This window comes from Lygodium microphyllum, chromosome 16 (genome assembly GCF_053477565.2).
Source record: "Lygodium microphyllum isolate KBCC chromosome 16, Lygodium_microphyllum_v1.1.10, whole genome shotgun sequence".
Classification (NCBI taxonomy): Eukaryota; Viridiplantae; Streptophyta; class Polypodiopsida; order Schizaeales; family Lygodiaceae; genus Lygodium; species Lygodium microphyllum.
In genome coordinates, this window is record NC_141150.1 from 70,428,372 (window position 1) to 70,450,262 (window position 21,891).

Below are 21,891 nucleotides of genomic sequence, written 5' to 3' on the forward strand. Positions count from 1 at the left end.
AGTAACAAAGAGGCTGTAGACAGCAGGCGATGGCAAATCTGCAGAAAACGCAGGTAAAACAGGTTGCCTGTATGAAGCAGCAGTCACCGAATCAGCAAGGGTGAAAACAGTCCTGAAATCAGTAAGAAAACACAGCAGGAACACAAATCCTAAAATCTGATACCATGTCAGAAGTGGTGCAGCAATGGAAGCATAAACATAAGCTGTAATAAACTGCTGAAACACAAGACAAAAGAGAAAGGGAAAGAAAGAACACAATCCAAATGAGAACTCAGATGTATTGTAACAGAACTCCAAAACTCCCCAAAACATGCCTTGGCTCCAAAACACACCTCAACTCGGCATATCACGTCCCTTGGGACTCAACACGGCACCATAACATGACATATCGCGTCATAACACGGTTTTCCCACTCAACATGGCACCACGGCACGGCATAGCCAAACACGCCACGGAAGGTAACACGACGCGGCACCGCGACACGGCCCAGCGCCGACGCGACTCAACTGTCCACCTTGTTATCTCCCCCCATCGGGCAGGGAATTCCTCATGGCACTTGATATTTCTTGGTGCTTACGCAAGGACGCACCTCCGAAACCCTTTGTGGTAGCACAACACCCCACTCACCTCTCGCCCCATAAAAAGACTACCCTTCCCCCTCACTCTCACTGTTTGCACTCGCCATCCCCACTCACCTATTCCTGGGGGAAGCCCCGAGCCACTTAACCATGCCCAAGCGACACGCACTACGGCCCCATGCCGCGACGCGCCCAAGGAGAGCCAAGCCTCGAGTAGGGTACCTCCCCTATACACACCCCCCCTACATGCCAGCTCCCTCGCTGTGTCCACCTCGACATGGCCCTGTACGGCCTGATTTTGCAAGTGGGACCAGAAAAGCTTGTACAAGTTGATATGCGATATTTTCGCATGTCGCCTTGCCCTGATAGCCAAATCCATTTCTTTGGCTGTGAGTAATGGCCTCCTGATGCCGGGACTAACCTTAGTGACCCAGGTTGAAACCAAGCCTTCACACCTGATTTCTGCACTTGTGTTGGGCTCCTCACTGAGCCGGATCTGTCCTTGCAAACCTGGAGGGTGAAGCCTCTGCGCAACCTGCTCGGCTTGATCGTGAAGCCATCCAACCACCACGATGTTACCCAACAGGTTGCACCCCCTTGGTCCCGAGACCGGAATGGGCTTGAATGTGTTTGTGGACTTCAAGATCAGAGTGGGTTTCCTGAAAGACACTCTCATCCGAAGCGCAGGGTCCCCAGCCTCATGCACCTCAGCGACTTGAGTCCCCCTCAAGAGCGACCATTCGTCACTATCTGTCCCTGCGAGGGGCGCCCCAGCACCCCTATCTTCCTTGCTGTATGAGGGCTTGTCTCCCTCTGATTCAGCCGATGTAGTCCCGTCTTCTTGCTCCAAAGTTTTGTGTGAAAGTGTTTGCAGTTCTTGATTAGCATGTATATGATTCCCCTCTCCCGCTGCCTCAATCTTTTGTGGTCTTTCGGTTTCCTCTGTCATCGCCACCCCCTTCGCCCTGGGCCTTTTCACCACATCGTATTCATCTTGCTCTTCCGCACACGTCTCTGTCTTTTCCCTTTTTCCCTCACAGCCCTTCCCATCGTCACCTGCTCCTCTGGTTTCACTGTCCATCTCATCCACCCACTTGTCACAATACACGGCCATTTGTTTATACTCGCGGCTCACGAGTTCTTCAGCATCTCCCGTCTCCCTAGCCTCCACCTGTTCCTCAACCCATCCGGCACGTTCGTTTAGACTCGCGGCTCCACGAGTTTGATCTACCTCTTCCACTCTGCCTTCGGCCGTTTCTTTAGACTCGCGGCTCACGAGTTCTTCCCTCAACTCTGTTTCTCCATACACGGCCGTTCGTTTAGACTCGCGGCTCACGAGTTCTCCCTTCACCTCCATTTCACACACGGCCGTTTCTTTATCCTCGCGGCTCACGAGTATTATGCCTTCCCCCTCATCCTCTTCCCTGTACACGGCCGTTTGTTTATCCTCGCGGCTCACGAGTATTCTGCCTTCTTCTTCGCTCTCCTCTCCGCACACGGCCGTTTCTTTATCCTCGCGGCTCACGAGTATTGTGCCGGCCATTAGTTTATCCTCGCGGCTCACGAGTACCATGCCTTCTCCATTTCCTTCTCCACGCACAGCCGTTTCTTTATCCTCGCGGCTCACGAGTACTATGCCTTCTCCCTTCTCCTCTCCACATCCGGCCGTTTCTTTATCCTCGCGGCTCACGAGTTCTTCTTTAGTCTCTATTTCGCATACGGCCGTTTGTTTAGACTCGCGGCTCACGAAATCTTCCCCTGCCTCCACTTCTTCTAATTCCCAGGCTCCCAGCCCATCCTGTCCTGGATTGTTTATACTCCCCCTAGGTTCAGGAGTCTCTGAATCGTCTGTCCCGATTTCTTTATACTCCCTCCAGGTGCAGGAGTCTTCAGCGCTACAAACACCCATGTCCTCAATCTTACCATCGTCATACTCGTACCTTGCACACTCATTGAGAACTTCAAGTTGATCACTGTCTTTCTTGCCCCCATACTCCATTTTGCACTCCTCTAGGATCACTCCATCTGGTAGAAGATTTGATTCATCAACCATCTGCTCTTCTGCGCATTCTTCAATGAGAACTCCATCAACCATGATACCTGGCCCGCAGGCCTCTGTTTGTTCCCGTGGATACTCTCTGGTAACAACTTTATTTGCACTCTTCGAATCCGTCACGAGCTCTTCAGGTTGCTCCTCATCACATGGCCTATCAGCCCACCATTGTTCTGCTTGGAGTACTTCGTGATCATTATCAACAGAATGTGGCCCGTAGGCCTCCTCTCTTTCCCCTTGCCACCACTCACTGTCTTGTTCTTCATGCTCGAATCTTCGTGATTGCGCATAATAGTCTGGGTCCCATTCTAGATTCCTTTCTGCCCATCTGTCCCCTTCGAACATTTCTTCTTGATCTCCAAAGTAAGCTTCTTCAGGCTGGTCATAATATTCGTGGTAGGGCTCATTTGCCCCCCACTCCTCTTCTCTCCACTGCCTTGCCTCACACGGTACATCCTCTTCCAGAGCGTCTTCAAATTGGCTAGAACTATTTTCCATTTGAGCCCTTTCCGTTCGATGTGCATCCTGCATCATTTGTTGCCGTATTCGTCTTTCGACCTCCCAATCTATCTGCTCGTCTAGATAAGTCTCATCTGTATATGCCTTTGATTCATCACTTATTGATTCGTCATCTGATTCACTTAAGACATCTGGTAGTTTGGTTGTTGCTCCATATCCTCCTTTTCGCTCCGCCAACCCTTTTTTCAGTAAGTTCATTACCTGTAGTAAGTTTATACGTTCAGCATGACTCAATTGCCCTTCTGATATCAACCTCTCCCCCACTGCTAACTGGGCCTCCACTACAGCATTCATGTTCTCTCCTTTCTCTACTTTGCCTTTACTGCTCTCACTATCAGACTCACTTTCCGTTTCCATTTCTTGCATTTCTGTGCTTGGGTTCTTTTGATTTACCTGGGGTTTCATACTTTTTCCCTTTTCATCAGGCATACCCCCTTGTGCCACAACCTCTCCATACTCTTCACTGATTTCCAATCTCAATTGTTTTTCTATATGTAACAGATCCAAGTTCAAACATTTTCTATGCTCTTCATGCCATTCTTCTAGTTTGTCATTTAGCACCTGTAATTCTTCTTTTAACGCAACTTGTTTAGCCTTTACTCCATTCAATCTCCTTTCCAAATCCTGCTCCTCCCCCTTCGAAAATCCATATCCACTCTTCAGCCATTTCACCTTTGTTGCCCACCAAATCCTGCGTTCATCCTCACAATCATACCACCTTGCCAAAACTTTGTGTTTCGAATCATACAAACCCTCAATTCTATGCTTTTCAGCTTCGATTCGTGCTTTTTCCATCTCGTTTTGGTCACTTTTCACTCTTTTTCCACTTTTCTTGTGTTTTCCCATTTTTTGAATTTTTTATGAATTTTTGAATTTTTTATGATTTTTTCGGAATTTTTCTGAAAATTTTTGAATTTTTGACTATTTTTGCCTCTCCCCGCCTCCAGACGTCTCCGAAGCGTCACGGGGTCCCGCTCTGATACCAAGTGTAACAGAACTCCAAAACTCCCCAAAACATGCCTTGGCTCCAAAACACACCTCAACTCGGCATATCACGTCCCTTGGGACTCAACACGGCACCATAACATGACATATCGCGTCATAACACGGTTTTCCCACTCAACATGGCACCACGGCACGGCATAGCCAAACACGCCACGGAAGGTAACACGACGCGGCACCGCGACACGGCCCAGCGCCGACGCGACTCAACTGTCCACCTTGTTATCTCCCCCCATCGAGCAGGGAATTCCTCATGGCACTTGATATTTCTTGGTGCTTACGCAAGGACGCACCTCCGAAACCCTTTGTGGTAGCACAACACCCCACTCACCTCTCGCCCCATAAAAAGACTACCCTTCCCCCTCACTCTCACTGTTTGCACTCGCCATCCCCACTCACCTATTCCTGGGGGAAGCCCCGAGCCACTTAACCATGCCCAAGCGACACGCACTACGGCCCCATCCCGCGACGCGCCCAAGGAGAGCCAAGCCTCGAGTAGGGTACCTCCCCTATATGTATGCTCGGGAAATGGAATCCATATATCAAACAAGAGATTGTCGCATACAACAGTGAGTCACTAGCTGCGTGGGCACCGACACCAGCACCGGCTCCTCTCTCCACGAGACCTCCAAGTGGTGAACTAACCAACTCAGGAGGAGCCCACAATAAATAGGCACAAATAATGCCATAAAATATGTCTAGTTTGTCAGCATTTAATGCGGGTTGGCTAGCAATAAATGCCCAATATGACCATAAAATGACACAATAAAAAATGCATGAATAACCTAAATATTGTGCCCAAGCCTCTGCAACTTTGACTCACACATGAGCTGACATATCTACTAACACTTTTGTCTTCTTTTGGTCAAATTTTGGGTTATACTATATGTGAACTCTTGTTTTTTGCAATTTGTGCTCGTGTTTTGGCTATGTTCCCTCTCCAAATACCTTTTCTCTACTTCTCTTCTACATCCTCTACAAATGGCTTGTCCAGGCACATCCACTGATGGCAAGATCCATGGACCTAATTATTACACATGGAGTGTGGTGATCAAGGCCTGGTTTATCCAAAAGTGGTTATGGCACGTGGTTGGCAGAGCTATGGCACGTCCTCAACCACCTTCTCCTGTTCCATTTGATTTTGATGAAGACAACCATGAGGAGGCAGTGCTTACATGGGATTTGTATGATGCCCGTGTTTATTCAACCTTACTTCGGTGTATTTCCAAAGAACTCCTACCAGCGGTCACCTCCTGCAGGACAGCTTTAGAAGTATGGTAGAAGTTGCAGGTTGATATACGAGGCTCCTTCAACCACGAGAACCGTTACTCTCTATGGCCAGCTCCAACAACTGAAGTTTGAACCCAAAAACACAATCCAATCACTCCTACTTCGGGTTGCACAACTCCAGGACCAACTTTGCACTATGCAGTCTGCCCTATCAGAGGCACATCTTATTGGTACGGTACTACTCTACAAGCTTCCTCAAGAGTTTGATGGAGTGGTGAATGCTTTACACAGACATCTACGACTCCTGTCAGTTTTCTTCACATGTCCACGATGCTTCTTGAGCATGAGGCGACTTCGCAACTACAAGGGCAACTTCTATCACACTATGGAGGTTCAGGTGAGGCTTTTACAGCTTTAGAGAGGGGTTCGAAGACGAAGAAGTCGAAGGCCCAGTGTTACCACTGTGGCAAGAAGAGTCACTTGCAGAAGGACTGCAAAGAGTGAGTGGCTTCCAAGAAGAAAAAGGAGCAGAAGAAACGGGATGCGGACTCCTCCGACGAGTCATCATTTGCCTTAGATTCTGACTCAGATCCTTTGACCAAGGCGAAGTCCAAGGCGCGGAAGGGATCCTCTTCTTCGAATCATGGGAAGGAAGTGGTGGCCCCTTCCTCAACTGCTTTCTAGTGGTGGTGATGAGGTCATCCCTCAGGACTCTCCAATGCCACAAAGGGAGTGTGAGAGGGTGGTGAGATAGAGCAACCACGTCTCATCTATATTTCTATATAGATGTATAGGATCCAAAGAGGAACATCCCTGATGCATCGACTGAAGTCTGGAAGGTACAAATCCTAGAGCTAGGATTGACATCCAAGTTCACGATGGATTGGTTCTTTGACAGAGGGCGGGTGGATTTCGTCTGGAGCAAACATGAGGGAACACTTTGACGGTTTGGCCAAAGGAGGGGATCCATGGTCATTTATATGTTGTGGCATTGGTGACAGGTTGGTAACGTGTACTATATCAACGGCATTGTTGACAAAGCTTGAGAGCTACTATGTTCTTCTCTATTTTCCGGAGTTGGTACGATCAACATCGACATCAAGTATTCTCCGAGGCACCTTGGTGGTGGCTTAATCACCCACTTCTTGGGTATCCATGGTTCTACTTGGTGGTTCTATGTTGTACGGTTTATGATTCATTCTCATTGTACCATTGTATTGAATTAGATCATCCATGATCTGAGAGAGGGTGTTAGCAAATATGTTAGCTCATGTGTGAGTCTGAGCTGCAAAGGCTTGGGCACATTATTTAGGTTATTCAAGCATTTTTTATTGTGTCATTTTATGGTCATATTTGGCATTTATTGCTGGCCGACTTGACATACTTTATGGCATTATTTTTGCCTATTTATTCTGGGCTCTTCCTCCTCAATTGGTCAATTCACCATCTGGAGTTCCCGTGGAGAGAGGAGTCAGTGCCGGTGTCCACGTAGCCAATGACTCACTGTTGTATGCGACAGTCTTGTGTTTAATATGTGGATTCCATTTCCTGAGCATACATCTGAGTTCTCATCTATATTGTGTTCTTTCATTCCCTTTCTCTTTTGTCTTGTGCTTCAACAATTTATTACAACTTATTACCTTTTTAATGCTTGAAACCCAAACTCTATAACCCATTTCACGTTCGTCTCCATAAACCATAAAGATGCCTTTGAGGTATTTCATGTCAAGTTTGGTTCTGTTATCAAGAGGTACATGTACATAGCATTCGCAGCCAAAGACCCTCAAGTGGTCATATAAAGCAAGTTTGCCAAACCAAACCTCTTCAGGGATGCCACTTTCAAGTGCACGATGTAGAGATACTCTCCCCCATTGTCTATTCTTATACATTTTAGTTTTAAATTCTTTTGAGTGCAACACGAATGCATAAAACCTCTCAAAGGCGTCCAATGCCTCGCTTTTTTGCTTAAGCAAGTAAGCCCATAGCTTTCTAGAATGGTCATCAATAAAAGACACAAAATAACGAAAACCACGATGAGTTTTTATTGGCATGGTACATACATCAAAGTGGACTAAATCCAAAATACATACCTTCTTAGAGGCTCCATGAGAGTATCAACTCTTCACATGTTTTCCCAAAACACAGTCGTCACAAAGTCAATCTTTGAGTTTTTCACATCAACTCTTCCAAGGGAGGAAAGTGCTTGGAAACCCATTTGGCTTATGTGTCCAAGACGCTTGTGTCATACCATACCTCGATATGTGACTGCACTTCTCTAACTGCAACAAACTTTCGAGAAAGTGCCTTGCAATGAAGATAATATAGAGTTTCCTTTTTACCGCCTCTAGTGACTAGCATGGATCCTTTCTGTATCTTCCACATTCCACCACCAAAGGTAGTGAAGTAATCCCTGTTGTCTAACTACCCAACAAAAAGCAAGCTCTTCTTAATGCCAGGTACATACCTAACATCATGAAGAATCAATTCCTGGCCATTTTCAAGAGCCAAGTGTATGGTGTCTGTTGAGAAACCCTTCACCCGCAGTTTGTGTTTTTGCGTTTTTGCGTTTTGCGTTTAGGGTTTGCAGCCCCAAAAAGAGGCACCATCCAAGACTAACTGTGCCTATTTATAGGCCACTCTCTCATTCATTCCTTACGGCTGATTTATTCAGTCCGTCGCCTCTTCTCTCCAGCCTCCCCACTACCCTCACACCTCTTCAGGAGGACATTGCGGTTCGTGGTTCGTGGCTGTCTTCATCATCTTCCTTATGCTACGGCACGCTTGTTCCCTTGTATCACATTCACTCCATGATTCAGGTCTTCATCATTCCATTCATTAGAGTTTCTTCTCTCTTCTCTTCTCTTCCCCATGTTTGCCAAGTTCACTCTGTGTTCCTCCCTGCAAACCCTACTGTCTCGCCGATACGTCATCTTTTGACATGATATCAGAGCTGGATCTGCTCAAACAATGGCACAGATCCTCCACTCCAGTGAAGGCAAAGACCGGTGGCGGGTTCAACATCCACTTCTCTTCTTCTTCTGCTACATCAACATCTCGTTTTTGCAGGTTTCAGGTGTTTTCAACTTGCCGCCCACACCCCTTTCGTGGAGGACATCGCAATCTCAACTGTCCCTAGCTGGGCAGCTACAGTCTTGCACCTATTTCCAGCCTTCCACCTGCAGTTTGCAGCTGTTTACAGCAGAGCGACTATTACTGATCACTCTCCATTCAAAAAAAAAATCTCGTTTTTGCAGATTTCAGGTATTTCAGCTTGCTGCCCACATCCCGGAAGTGGAGGACATCGCGGTTCAAGCTTGCCAATGCTGTCTAGAACAGTCTGGCGCCTGTTTCCAGCCTATCACACACTGTTCGGAGCTGATTTCAGCATATTGACTGCTGCTGCTGTTTTTTTCCTGCGTTTTTAATCTTTCTCTCTCTTGCAGGCTGTCCTTGCGTTTTTAGTCTCTCTCTCCTGCAGGCTGTTTTTCCTGCGTTTTTAGTCTCTCTCTCACCTGCTGCCTACGCTTTTAGTCTTTCTCTCTCCTGCAGGCTGTCCCACCTGCGTTTTTAGTCTCTATCTCTCCTCACCTGAGTTTTTCTACTGGCTGCAACCTTACTGCTGGTCACATCCTCCTCCCACTGGCAACTCACTTCCACTGCCCTTCCACCCCTTGAGATGGACATTGCGGTTCATGCTTCACACTGCTCTCACACCCCTTGAGGCGGACATTGCGGTTCGTGGTTCATGGTGGCTGACCTCTTCCTTCTTTAGCAAGGCAAATTGGTATCCATGGCTTCTTTACCAGCAAATGACCAAACTACTAGGTGCTCCTACTGTGGCATCACCGGACACACCACCAATGCTTACCGACTTCAACCTTTGCTCCCCACCCCACCGGAGTACATGCATCTTCCACCAAGCACTCCTTGTGCCACCTCTACTTTCTGGGCCACAAAGATCGTTCTACATACGCTATCAGAGTACTATGCTCAAGGCAATAAGACGCATCCAATGCGCACTAAGTCCTTTCGAGCACATGGAGGATTGATTGGCTCTACGATCTCCTAGAGATCGTCGCAATGCCAGCGGTAATATTCTCCCACTTATTTTCAGGTACAGTGGCTTCTACGACCTATGGATCTGCAGTCCGCTCCATCGGGAGACAGTGATCGTTTGATACCGTCTTCTCGTCAGTCCACTCCTTTGAGAGAGAGTGGCTGCTCAACTCCTTCCTCTTCTTCGGCTACCCAATTTGCTCCACTGAGAGACAACGACTCTTGCCCACCTCTTGCTCGCCATTCTGAGCCAACCCTTCCCCACCCTCAACTACTCAGGTTCAAGAAACTACCTCTGGGAGGTCTTCGGCACCCAGATACCTTCTTGAGCACCACCCGCGGTACTTCCTTCGTCATCAGACATTTCGGAGTCTGTGATCCATGAGCTTTTGGATTCCCTATCTACTTCAGAGGGGGATTCAAAGGGGATGTTATTTCTTTGCCCTCAACAAGGGCATCTACTTCTTCTTCGACTTCAGCGAGAGCCCCTCCACCTCCCACCTCAGAGGGGAAACCTACTCCACATGAAGTTCTTCACCCATCCTCTACTTTCTTGGGGTGGCTATCTTCGACCAGTCATCTCTTCTACTGATACCAAAGATCTTCCGATACCACCTAGATCAGGACCTCAGAGGTTCAGCTGTGACTTGGTGACGAGGCCTTCATATTCCTTTCAGCATGGATGCATGAAGCTAGTGGCTTCTCTCCTGAGGTTTGGTTTCGGGTTCTCCAATTCACTCTGTCTACTTTTCTTTATTGTAGGTTCCCTTTCTGGTGGAAATCTTGGATCTTAGGGGTCCTCTACATCTTCTTACCTTGGTCACTTGGTCAGCATGGAGCCACCTCTCGAGATTCAGTACGGGCATATCCTTATGGTTCTCAACACCACACAAAATCCGACATTCCTCCTATGCATTCCATGTTTTCTTTATCTTTGTACTAGGGCCCTTGGGCAAGTGAACAATTTCCCCACGAGGGACACTATCCAAGTGGCACCTATTGCATGAGCATTCTTCAACATGTAGCATTGCATCTCCACCTCACTCTTCTCGTTTCCCTTTTTGGGTCTAAGAGGGGGTGTTGAGAAACCCTTCACCCATACTTTGTGTTTTTGCGTTTTGCGTTTGCGTTTAGGGTTTGCAACCCCAAAAAGGGGTGCCATCCTGGACTGATTGTACCTATTTATAGGCCACTCTCTCATTCATTCCTTACGGCTCATTCATTCAGTCCGTCACCTCTTCTCTCCAGTCTCTCCACTACCCTAACACCCCTTCAGGAGGACATTGCAATTCGTGGTTCGTGGTTGTCTTCATCATCTTCCTTCTGCTACAGCACCCTTGTTCCCTTGTATCACATTCACTCCATGATTCAGATCTTCATCATTCCATTCATTAGAGTTTCTTCTCTCTTCTCTTTTGTTCTCCATGTTTGTCGAGTTCACTCCGTGTTCCTCTCCGCAAACCCTACCGTCTAGCTGGTACGTCATCTTTTGGTAGTGCCTACTCCTTTAATATCACATGCATAGTTACTCCCTAGGTAAAACTTTCCCAAGGTTACCTATTGCATAAGAAGAGAAACGCTCCAAAGATGGAGTTACATGAAATGAAGCACCACTGTCAACAATCCGCGATTGTGACAAACCATCATGAGCAAACAACAAGGCATCTATTGCATCCCTTTTAGGGATATACATATCTTCCATTGTCACAGCATGTAGTTCTGAAGATGCAACCAACAAATCAGCATCTTTATTTTCTTCTATCTCCTCAATAACAACATTAGATACCACATTTGCCTTCTCTGTTTCTTAAGAGGTAGAGCTTCCATCCTCCTCATTCTTTTCGCATTTTACATTAGTCTGCTTCTTGTGTTCTTGCTCCTTTTCATGGTACCTACAATTGGGCTTTTTATGCCCTTTGCGTCCACACTGATAGCAAGTGATATCTTGCTATTTTTCCTTGCTTTTGCTGTGATTTTTGTTCTTATTTGCAACATTTGACCTCTTTTCAATTCATCCTCTTACATTGTAGGCTGATCCATTGTTTTCCCTACTTATTGAGAATAAAACCGTACACACCATCGAATGTCAAGTTGGGGTCCTTGCTCAATGACAAACAATCCTTCCCATGAATCAAGTAAAGTCATTAGCAAGAAGATAGCCTTCCACTTATGATCAAAAGTCAATGAGTCTGCATCTTGTAACTTGTAACTGACTCAAAATACCATTGAATGCATTTGAGTGTTTTGAGGCCGAGCTTAGACTCATCAAGCTTCAAGTTGAACAACTTTCACATGAGATGGACTTGATTGACAAGAATCGTATTCTCATACATGCGATCAAGTGAGGAATCTTGTATCAAGCATCGACCAAAGTGTTTCTCTACTCGGTACTGATTTTTGTTTAGTAGGACCATTATCTATCCCAAATTTGGGACATTTTGGATCAGTTGTTGGCAATTGCCCCAAAATTAGGGGATTTCTCAAGGTTTGGGGCCAAAATTTGGCTGCAATGTCCCCAAATTTGGGGCATTGGGATCCATCATCCCAAGATCTAAAAAAACCCCCAAATTTAGGGCATTTTCAGCGAGGGAATGCAAGCTGGAATGCCCCGAATTTGTGGCATTTTGAATCAATCATTGCCCCAAATTTGGAAGCTGAAAATACACCAAATTTTGGGGCATTTTCAGCAAGGGAATGTAGGCTGAAATGCCCCAAATTTGTGGCATTTTCAGTAAAAGAAATGCAAGCTGAAGTAGCGCCAAAGTTCGGGCATTTTTAGCAAACATTTAACACTTGCATGTTGAAATTTTGGTGCAAATTTCTGCAATTTCATTGAACTTTATTGATTATTCGTCACTTTTATATAGATGGCAGCATTGACATCTGTGGGATCTTCATCATCCTCTTCAGGTACTTCGTCAACAACTAGACGAAGTCAAAGCACTACTTGGTCACTTGGTCATAGTGGGATGAGGTAGATGCAAGGGTGCCATTGAGAGGTGGAGGGGCTCGCCCTTGGAAATGTAAACTTTGCTCTTATGCTCACACTAGTGGGGCTGATAAAGTGAGAGCCCATCTTCTACATGAGGAGGGGAAAGAGGTGCGTTTTTGCACTAATGTATCAATTGACAAAAGGCAGGAGTTACTTGATCACATAGCCACTTCTATGGGGAATTCACATGCCAGGAGGATGCCAAATATAGAAGTGGATCCAACAACATGGACTCCAAGGCCAGCAGGGCATGGTGCTTCATGCCCAAAACCATAAGGATTAGTGGCTACGCAGCCTTCTCGTGGGCCATCAGTGGCAATAGGTCGTGGTATTAGACAAAGTTCATTGCACACTTCATGGGAACCAAAGAAAAAAGAGGAAACAGATGCAACAGTGACACGGTTTTTTTACCATGACCACATTGCATTCAAATCAGCCAGGTCACCTTATTTTTTAAATATGGTGACAAAGATTGCAGAGTATGGACCCACATATAAGCTCCCTTCATCAGAAACTATCAAGACTACATTGCTTCAGAAGGAGAAAGCAGCCATAGAGATTGCAACAGCAAATATTCGCAATCAATGGGCAAGAAATGGAGTGACATTAATAGCAGATGGATGGAGTGACACATGCCATAGGTCCATACATGGTGTTGTCACATATTATCGTGGGGATGTATACTTCATTGGTAGTCATGATGCTTCAGAGACTGGAAAGAGTGAAGATGTATTGGCATCCGAGTGGTTCGAGGCAGTGTAGGCTGTTGGGGCAGAAAATGTAGTGTAATTTGCGGCAAATGGTGAACCTACAAACAGGGCAGCAGGAAACATTTTAATGGCAATGTATCCACATATCGCCTTTAGTCCATGCATGGCGCATTGCTTGAATACCTTGTTGAAGGATATTGGGGACTTGCCATGGATTGCATCTCTAGATTATCACATTTATATGTAATCATCAGTACTTGCATGCTGAGTCTCGCAAGAGAAATGACAAAGAACTTCTCAAATACTCGGATACACGATTTGCATATAACTTTCTTATGCTTGGTCGGTTGCACTATTGCAAAGGTGCAATTAGGGAGCCATTTGCTAGTGATGAGTATGAAAATTGGATTGGGGCTGCCACTGCTACTACTGTGTTATGTAATGCGTATGTCTCTGATAAAGGTTTTTGGGAGAAATACTCTATCTAGGCTGGCCGCAATTGCTAAAGATAACAACAAGCTTGTAGCAAGTGGCAACACCTTTAATGTATCAACAGCAAACAACACTAGAAGGCAATGCAACAACTATGAAGACTAGGCGACAATCTCTGACAAAGCCAGATGAGGTAGCTAATGGAAAAGCAAAAGCACAACTAAGTAAAAGCCTATGGCAAGAGCTTAAAACACAAGTCTATGATGAAGAATCCAATAGTCAAAAGCCACGATGATTAAAAAAGCAATAGTATGATACTACATGCCAATCTACAACAAATCACCCACAAGCCACTAAAGGTGACAACAAAGCTAGAACTTCAAGATGGTCAAGGGTCGTTGCAATGGTTGGAGGATATTGTATGGAGACAAGCTACAATTGCTAAAAGCTGGCAACAAGTGGCAACACATTTTATGTATAGGCAATAAGCACCAATAGATGAAGGATGACAACTAGAAAGGTTGGGTCATAGCCTTTGATAAAGCCAAATGAAATAGTTAATTTGGAATCATGGCATTACATTAAACATTTATGTTAGGCCTCTCAATTTTTTCTTCATGTGCAACTATGAGTAGGCCACTTCATCAATTCATCAACATGAGTTAATCCTGCATTATAAGTCCACATTTGTATATGTCATATGATGAAGATCTCACAATTGGAGTTGTGGACTCCCAAGTATCATGGTTCTTTTGTTCTTTGCACATCTACCTATAGCTCCCAATTGAGCTATAAGAAAATGTAGGAAATTTAGTGAGCTTCCCCTTTGACATCACGATGAACTCACAACAAGCAAGAGTCATGAAAGTGCCTAGGACTCAAGATTTCTTATTCGGCATCTCTGACATGTAACAAATCATCTATAGCTAAGGCACTGAAGCCTTGTTGTTAAAGTTTCTTCGATCACTCCATATGCTTTTTCCATCTCTGTAACAATCTTGATCTTCAACACATGCATGCACATGTACTTGTTGATGCTAAGCTACACACAAAAAGTAATATCTACCATCCTGAATCCCTAAAGATGCACCAAAAACCTTCTAGAATCTCAATGTAGACAGTGCACTAGTCACTTCTTAAAATCTTGCTAGCATTTGGTAATCTCACAAGCCCAAAGATGTTCCCCCAAATCAAAAAATCAGCAAACAAAGCACAGCCACCTTCTAGTATCCATTCAACTAATAGAAAAGTTTTTGTGCACCTCTATCCTAACACAAGGACATCAATTAGAACAAACAACTCTACAACTGAAATAACATAACTTAAATTAGTGTTGCCTCACACCTTAATTTATTCAAATAGTTACCATTGCAAAATTGTCGAGTGAGCAAGCAACAGCGAAACCGTTTTAGTAACTAAGCTTACGTGTGGGCTTCTCTCATGTACAAATTTGGTACATTCATGGTTGTGTATTGTAATAGTTGTGTATTGCCTTCTCATAAGTTCCATGAATAATTCAAAGTTTCTTAATAGTACATCTTTAGTCCACCAGTTTATCATATAAAAGCTATGTAGACCATCCTTGCCAGCTAAGTAAAATGAGGCATGCGATGCAGCAGGCTTTCTTGCTCTCTATCAACACCATGCTTACCAGCCCAGCAAGTGGTAAGGGCATGAGGCAGTAAATTTTCTTACCATATCAACACAATGACTTCATTAACAGAACCAGCACTTCTCGAAAACAAGAACCAACTACAGGAAGGGCAATACAGTAGTCTCACTTTAACTCAATCAGGTGCTTGTCGAAATTGGAGAAGCACCTAGAGGAAGGATGGTACAGCATTCTCACTTTAACTCTTGCTTGAGATTATGCCTACTGAAAGCTCCTTCCCTTCTCTAAGATCCACAAGAACTAGTACCTCTCATCCCAGTAACATAAATAACAATGGGTTTTGAATTAACTCTTCAAACCAAATCCTGCTTTGGTAACACTGGTGCGCTAGGAAAGAATTGAACCCTTCGAGACTCGACAATCTTGCCAAAAACGTCAATCAAAAATCCTTCGAATCAAATTGAACAGTCGTCACTGTATATGCTAAAGAAGTGACGGTATCAACAATTTAAAGCTTCTCTTAAGAAAGACAACAAACCATGACCGCTGCTGCATCTTCGTCAGAAAGGATCTCCCCTTCTTCTTGGTCATCAGATGTCCGTTTCCGCTTCCCAGCAGATGCTACCGTTGGAACTATAACCCCCTGATGTTGCTGAGCTTTCCTAGAAGGAATGGACGCGAATGCAAGGGCTCGAAGCTCTTCGATTTCCCGGCTGTTGACCATTTCGCGGAAACCCCCTCGTTTGCCGTAACTGCCACAGCTGCACTCCTTTGAAAATCACCAAGCTGCAAGGCCCTTTGACAGGAACTGCGAATGGATAGACTGTGGACAGGAAACCCTAACCCATCCAGCCTGAAAGCCTGCGTCAGCTTTCACAGGCGAAGAAACTTGCGGAAGCCTGTCTGTGTCTATTCGTCTCTCGCCGAGGGCTTGGAGAGGGGGGGCGGCGGTGGCGTCAAGATAGATACAGGCGAGAAACCCTAGAACCCTGGGGGGGCGATCCGCAAGTGCGTACGCAGGAATGGGAAGGCAGCACATGTCAAGGGGCAACGGGGGCCGTCCCTCTCTCTCTCTCTCTCTCTCTCTCTCTCACACACACAAATCTGCAGTCATGCAAGGCTAACGACAAGCGCCTTTACATGATACCTGTGGATACCAATAACCCCAAAGAACTATCCACATCCTACGGTCTAAGCCATGGAAATGAGGAATACACCTCAACTAATAACAGCCCCCTTGTTAATTCTATCAACCATTTCGTGATGCACTTCCAACTATCAAAGCCTTCATAGGTGAGGTAAGTGCAAAGGCTCATCAAGTAGGTCCTGGAGAGGAAAAAAGACACTGACAAACCCACATGGGGGTGCACATGTTCTAATTCACCCCCAAAATCACTTGAACGAAAACCGTGTGGACTAGATATCAGTCACTTGAACCAATCAAGAATTCAACACAATATCTCCTCAGGAGACCTTGGTTAAACCAAGATTTAGCAGCCACGTCATTAAAGTACTCACTTGATTACTCTTTTTGGGAGCATGGTCCCTCGTGTGCAAGGGCTCAAATTATGGACCACCCACTTTGTTTTAATCAACATTCACGTAAGCATTTCTAAGGTTCTTCATAGTTCTTTGTATCTCCTCTGTGTCTTTCATCCTAAAGCCCAATTCCCATCATAGTATATTATATCTTCATTATACAAAAACTTCATGTTTACAATTATGGATGTGTTCTTGAATCACATGGTCTTTATTTGCCATTCCATTTTTACAATTGTCAGGTTTAAGACCTTTTTCAACTCTAAAGGATTTCTAAAAAAATTTGTTGGACTTAGGGTTGCAAGAATGTGCATGTGCATGCACACACACACACACACATCCTTGAGAGCACACAACACAATCAATGTATTCATAAGTATCGATAAAAATTTACATGACTAAGTTTGCCCTAGAATGAATGGCCATAGATACAAAGTCAAGAGAAAAGAACCTCTTAGCAAGGGGAAAAAAGTGCCCAACAGTCCTTCTATGTAGTGTTCACACAAACCACTACCAAATCATGGTAATAAATTCCCCCTGGGAGTGATGCAGTGAAGAAGAGATTACATTCATGTATAGGAAAGTGCCAAGCCCAATGGACTATGTTCAATCCACAAAGGGGAGAAAGCCCAAAGCTTTGCAAAAAGGTTCAAACATCTTACAAGGCAAAGCCTTTGTGAAAGGATCTATAAGGTTGTCATGTTCTGGCACAAAGGCCAAGTTGATCTCTCCTACAAAGAGTCTCTCCCTCATAATGCACCTCAACATGCTTGGCACAAGCATGGAGCACTACGTTCCATGCAAGTACCGATGTGCTTTGACTATCAATGAAGATGGTAGTGGTAAATGCTTGTCCAACAAACAAATCAATTAAAAGGCATCTAAGCCAAGCACACTCAATTGTAGCTATGAAAGCTACCCTATTCTCAACTTCACAATTAGAAGTGGCCCGATTGTGTTGCTTCTTTCACAGCCATTGTCATAACAACCAACCCAATCAAATCCAAAAAATGCATGTAAATCTCGTAGGAATGATCTTCCCTTGGATAAAACAACCCAAGGTGTCAAGTACCACTCAAGTCACTGAAGGTAGACTTCATTGCTTATTGATTCTTTATGCATAGACTATCCATAAATTTGCTCATAGAGACTTCAAACACAATACCATGTCTCATAATGCATACATAAATCAAGCATCCAGCAGGTTGCTAATAGAGAAAGACATCAAAGTAGTATTTGACATCATAAAGGTTTAACTTCAAACCTAGCTTTGTAGGAGTTGCAATCCTCAAAACCAAATATTATCTGGACATATTTGTCTGACACAAAGTAACATCTCCATCAATTTGTCTCAATACAATGCCCACATAAGGATATGATAAGCCAATATTAACATCTCAAAAGCCAAACTCAAATCATTCTTAAAATCAATCATATATGTTTCATTAGGACCAATGAGCAACATGTCTTTGACATAAACCACAATTATTAGAGATACATCATCCTCATGTCTAACATACAAGGTGCCCTCAATTAAACTATTCAAAAAACCATGTGTTATCAAGTATGCATCCATTTTCTTGTACCAATCCTAATGTGCTCACTTTAGACCATACAATGCTTTATTTAATTTGTGCCCTTTTCTTTCTAACTATTTTTGAACAAAATCATGAGGTTGAAATACATATACTTCCTTGTCCACATCACCATTCAAGGAATCCGTACATTACAACCATTACTAGTAGCTACTACAAAAATGTTATGAGTTGACATCATACGACAAGTGGGAGTAAAAGTCTCGTCAAATTCAATGCCCCTTTGTTGAGCGTAACTGCTTATCAAAGTCTAGTCTTATAGCAATAAATACTACCAACAACTGGCTTTTATTTCAACTTGTAAATCCACCTAGTACCAATTTCCTTTTTGCAAAGAGGCAAGTCATGCAAGAACCAAGTGCCATTCTTGATAACAACATCATTCTCAACTTCCATAGCACATTGAATTTTCAAAATTTTTGCATCTTCAAAAGAAACATAATAATCTAATGCATAAGACATGCTATGAAAGCCAAAATGAGCACTATTAGATAAAGGTGCACCAAATTTAGTGTCATGTGACCTTTGCACAAACCATTTTGTATAGACTTGGACTACTCTCTCATCAAACCGTATCATCCATATCTACGTCAAAAATAGGCTGATCTAAATGTGGATGATATAACTACATCAGTTGCACACATAACAACCTCAAGCCAGAAACCAAGTGATGAAGCTTGACTCTTCATCATACATTGTGTCATCTCCATGAGAGGTGTTCTTTTTCTTAGCTACTCTACTATTTTGTTAAGGTGTACGTTGCATTGTACATTGGTGTTTTGTTCCATATTTAGCCAAAAATGCATTAAACTCTTTTGGCATGTAAGCCCCCCCCCCCCCCCCCCCCCCTCAAAAGCAAAATGGAGAGCATCCACTTTACATCTAATTTTCAACTAGATATACAATTTGTTGGAAGCACAATAACACTTTAAACTTAGCTTTCAAATGATAGACCATGTATTCCTAAAGTAATTGTTAATAAGAGTTACAAAGTCTAGGCAGTTTCCAAATGATGATATTTGCATCGGACCACAAATATTAATGCATACAAGCTACACCTTGTGACGAATAGCTCTCTTTGAACCTCATTTTGAAAAGGAAGCACACTATATTTTACTCAATCTATAGCCCACTCAAATATGTTCCAAAATATGTCAAGAGTAGGCAATGAAGACACCGTATCATGTTTTTGTGCGTGTAGCAAACTAGCAAATTTGATATGACCATAATGAGCATGCCAAAGATTTGCATTTGAAATACTTGCAAATCTACAACTATACATGCCAGATCTTCCATATGTTTTCCATGATTATGGAGTTGCTAGATCTAACAATTATATCACTACATGAGAGATCATGAACAATATATATGTCGTTTGCAACTCTGATAGTCAAGCCAATCTTGACAAGTGTAGAAACGAATCCCTAGCACACACAAAGCATCTACAAATATGAAAGTACTATGATTAGTAGTAATCAACACAAATTTCCAAACTCATTAATAGATAAGAGGAGTTATTGATGCATGTAGTAGTATTATCCTTAAGAATAGACTCAAGAGAAGTGAACAATTTGCATTGCAAAGTAATGTGCTCAGTGGCACCTATCGAGAGATTTTGCAATGGGAAACATTGAATGTGTATGGCAAACATTATGACACAAAAAAAAGGGATGAAGCGAAGGATCATGCTCAATGAATCGTATTGAATGCTAACATAATAGTGTGAGAGCCATAAGATTCCATTTCTCTTAAACCACTATTGAGGTGAGGTGAGACAAATCAACGATGTTGATCAAATCTTGGAGATAACTACATCATCTTGGCTAGTCACACAATAACACATTGTGAAGGAATGCTCCATAAAGGGAGGGAAACATACTCCCCCTCTCAAGGAATGCCAAAGAAGACACCAAATGATGAAGGACGATCTAGAGGGAGTGAAACATAATCCTTAGAAGCTATCAGTGAACGAAGAATAAATCTCTTCAAGATGATGGCTAAACTATTAAGGTGATTTTTGAGCAACCAATTAGAATAGAAAATCCAAAGATGATAGTAGGTTGAAGCCTCCAAATAATAAAATACAAGTGCTAGATGGTAGTAATTACTATAGAAGATGTTAGGTGAATTGGGCACCTATCTTCAAACAACATCAATTGAAAATGTATACCCATCAGCTCCTCCCAAACACCTCCTAGACCATTAATGGAAATGGTCAAGAGCTTGAAATTTTGTCTGTAAATTGAAACAGAGATATTTAGGTCTAGCCAATAGTTTTAAGAGTAAGGTTAGATATTGGGAAAGTATCATAGATTATATATCACCAATTTAGGATTGTGTGTTAGAGGAATCAAGTTTCCAATTGTAACGAGTGTCTCTGAGCCAAAGAGGGTGTCACAAAGCAATGGAAGGTGTCTGCGAGAGCAAGTGAACGAAGTTGCCACAATGAGGGGTGCAAGGCTAAGGTAGCACTCAAAGAGGTTGAGGAGTGTAAGATTTGATGAAAACCAAAACAAGGTGGATGAATATCCACACATGCCCTATTTATAGGCTATTTTGGAGCATTTTTCCTACCATACAAAATAAACACCAATAATAAAAGTAAAGCCTTTTTGGGGTTGTTATTGGAGACCAATAGTAGAAATTAATGCACTACAATTATATGTTAATGCATGATGACTTTGGTTGTTGAAAACCCTCTCAAGCCCAAAAAATTTCCCTAAGAGAAGTCAGGGAGACATGCTCCATGCATATACAAATTTAAATGTACATGAAAATGTAAACACAAGGGGATCCCCAAGTAAGAATAATTATGTGACATGGGAAGTCAATGATGAAGATAATACTTGTAATTTAAGAAAGGAAAGAACTCCGTCATAGAGGAAACCTATAAGGAAGAACAATAGACAGATAGTTAATATGATAGTTGAGGGTTCCCAAAACCCATACTTAGGAGAGAACCCACCAACTCCATACCCACATTGGCAAGAATACAAAGCCATACATGATCCTAGGTTTTAGTGGCTTCCATGACCCTCAGCTTTGTAGTTTGCTCCACCCAAAGATAAAGGCTATCAGATACCATATTTTTCGCAATTCTTTCCATCGAGAGAGCCTATTGGACTCCTTTAGGTAGTCCTCTCCATTGCATGGCAATGACTATTTGCTACCATCTTCAGATTTATAGTCTACTCCATTGAGAGAAAGAGGTTCTCACCCACCCATGACTCCATACTCCATAAGAGCTGCACATTTCTAGCCCCCTCATATGAGCCCAAAACCACCAATTCTAATGAGGGCATGGAGGAGATAATCTATGATACCCTAGATCCATGCAATCCCTCCCTCCTATTCCTCTTCTACTTAGTTTAAGGGTGACATTTATTGGCCTTTGTTCCATTATAGCCTGTGATACCTTCATTGACACTATCAATGGTCATTTTTTCACCATCGAGGTTGTGCATTCATAGTTTTGGATTCCCTATCTCCTTTAAAGGGGAACTCAAAGGGGCCTTGAGAGGGGAATCTCTTTCCTCCATTTTATGAGCAGGTCACTATGCATCATGCAAATAT

General features: G+C 43.5%; 1 protein-coding gene across 8 annotated transcripts in view; it reads right to left on the reverse strand.

The window, feature by feature from the left end:
- LOC148022963 (zinc finger C3H1 domain protein) overlaps positions 1 to 16,341 on the reverse strand; it is a 70,346-nt gene extending 54,005 nt beyond the window's left edge. For 2 of the 8 annotated variants that reach the window (XM_087695903.1, XM_087695898.1), the window contains exon 1: positions 15,723 to 16,324. In XM_087695903.1, the coding sequence (XP_087552029.1) occupies positions 15,723 to 15,908 (186 nt within the window). In that variant the 5' untranslated portion in view covers positions 15,909 to 16,324. Of the gene's footprint in view, positions 1 to 15,353; positions 15,668 to 15,722 lie in introns of those variants that run through there. The other 6 variants (XM_087695906.1, XM_087695905.1, XM_087695901.1 and 3 more) reach the window with 5 other exon arrangements.
- Positions 16,342 to 21,891: the final 5,550 nt, after the last annotated feature.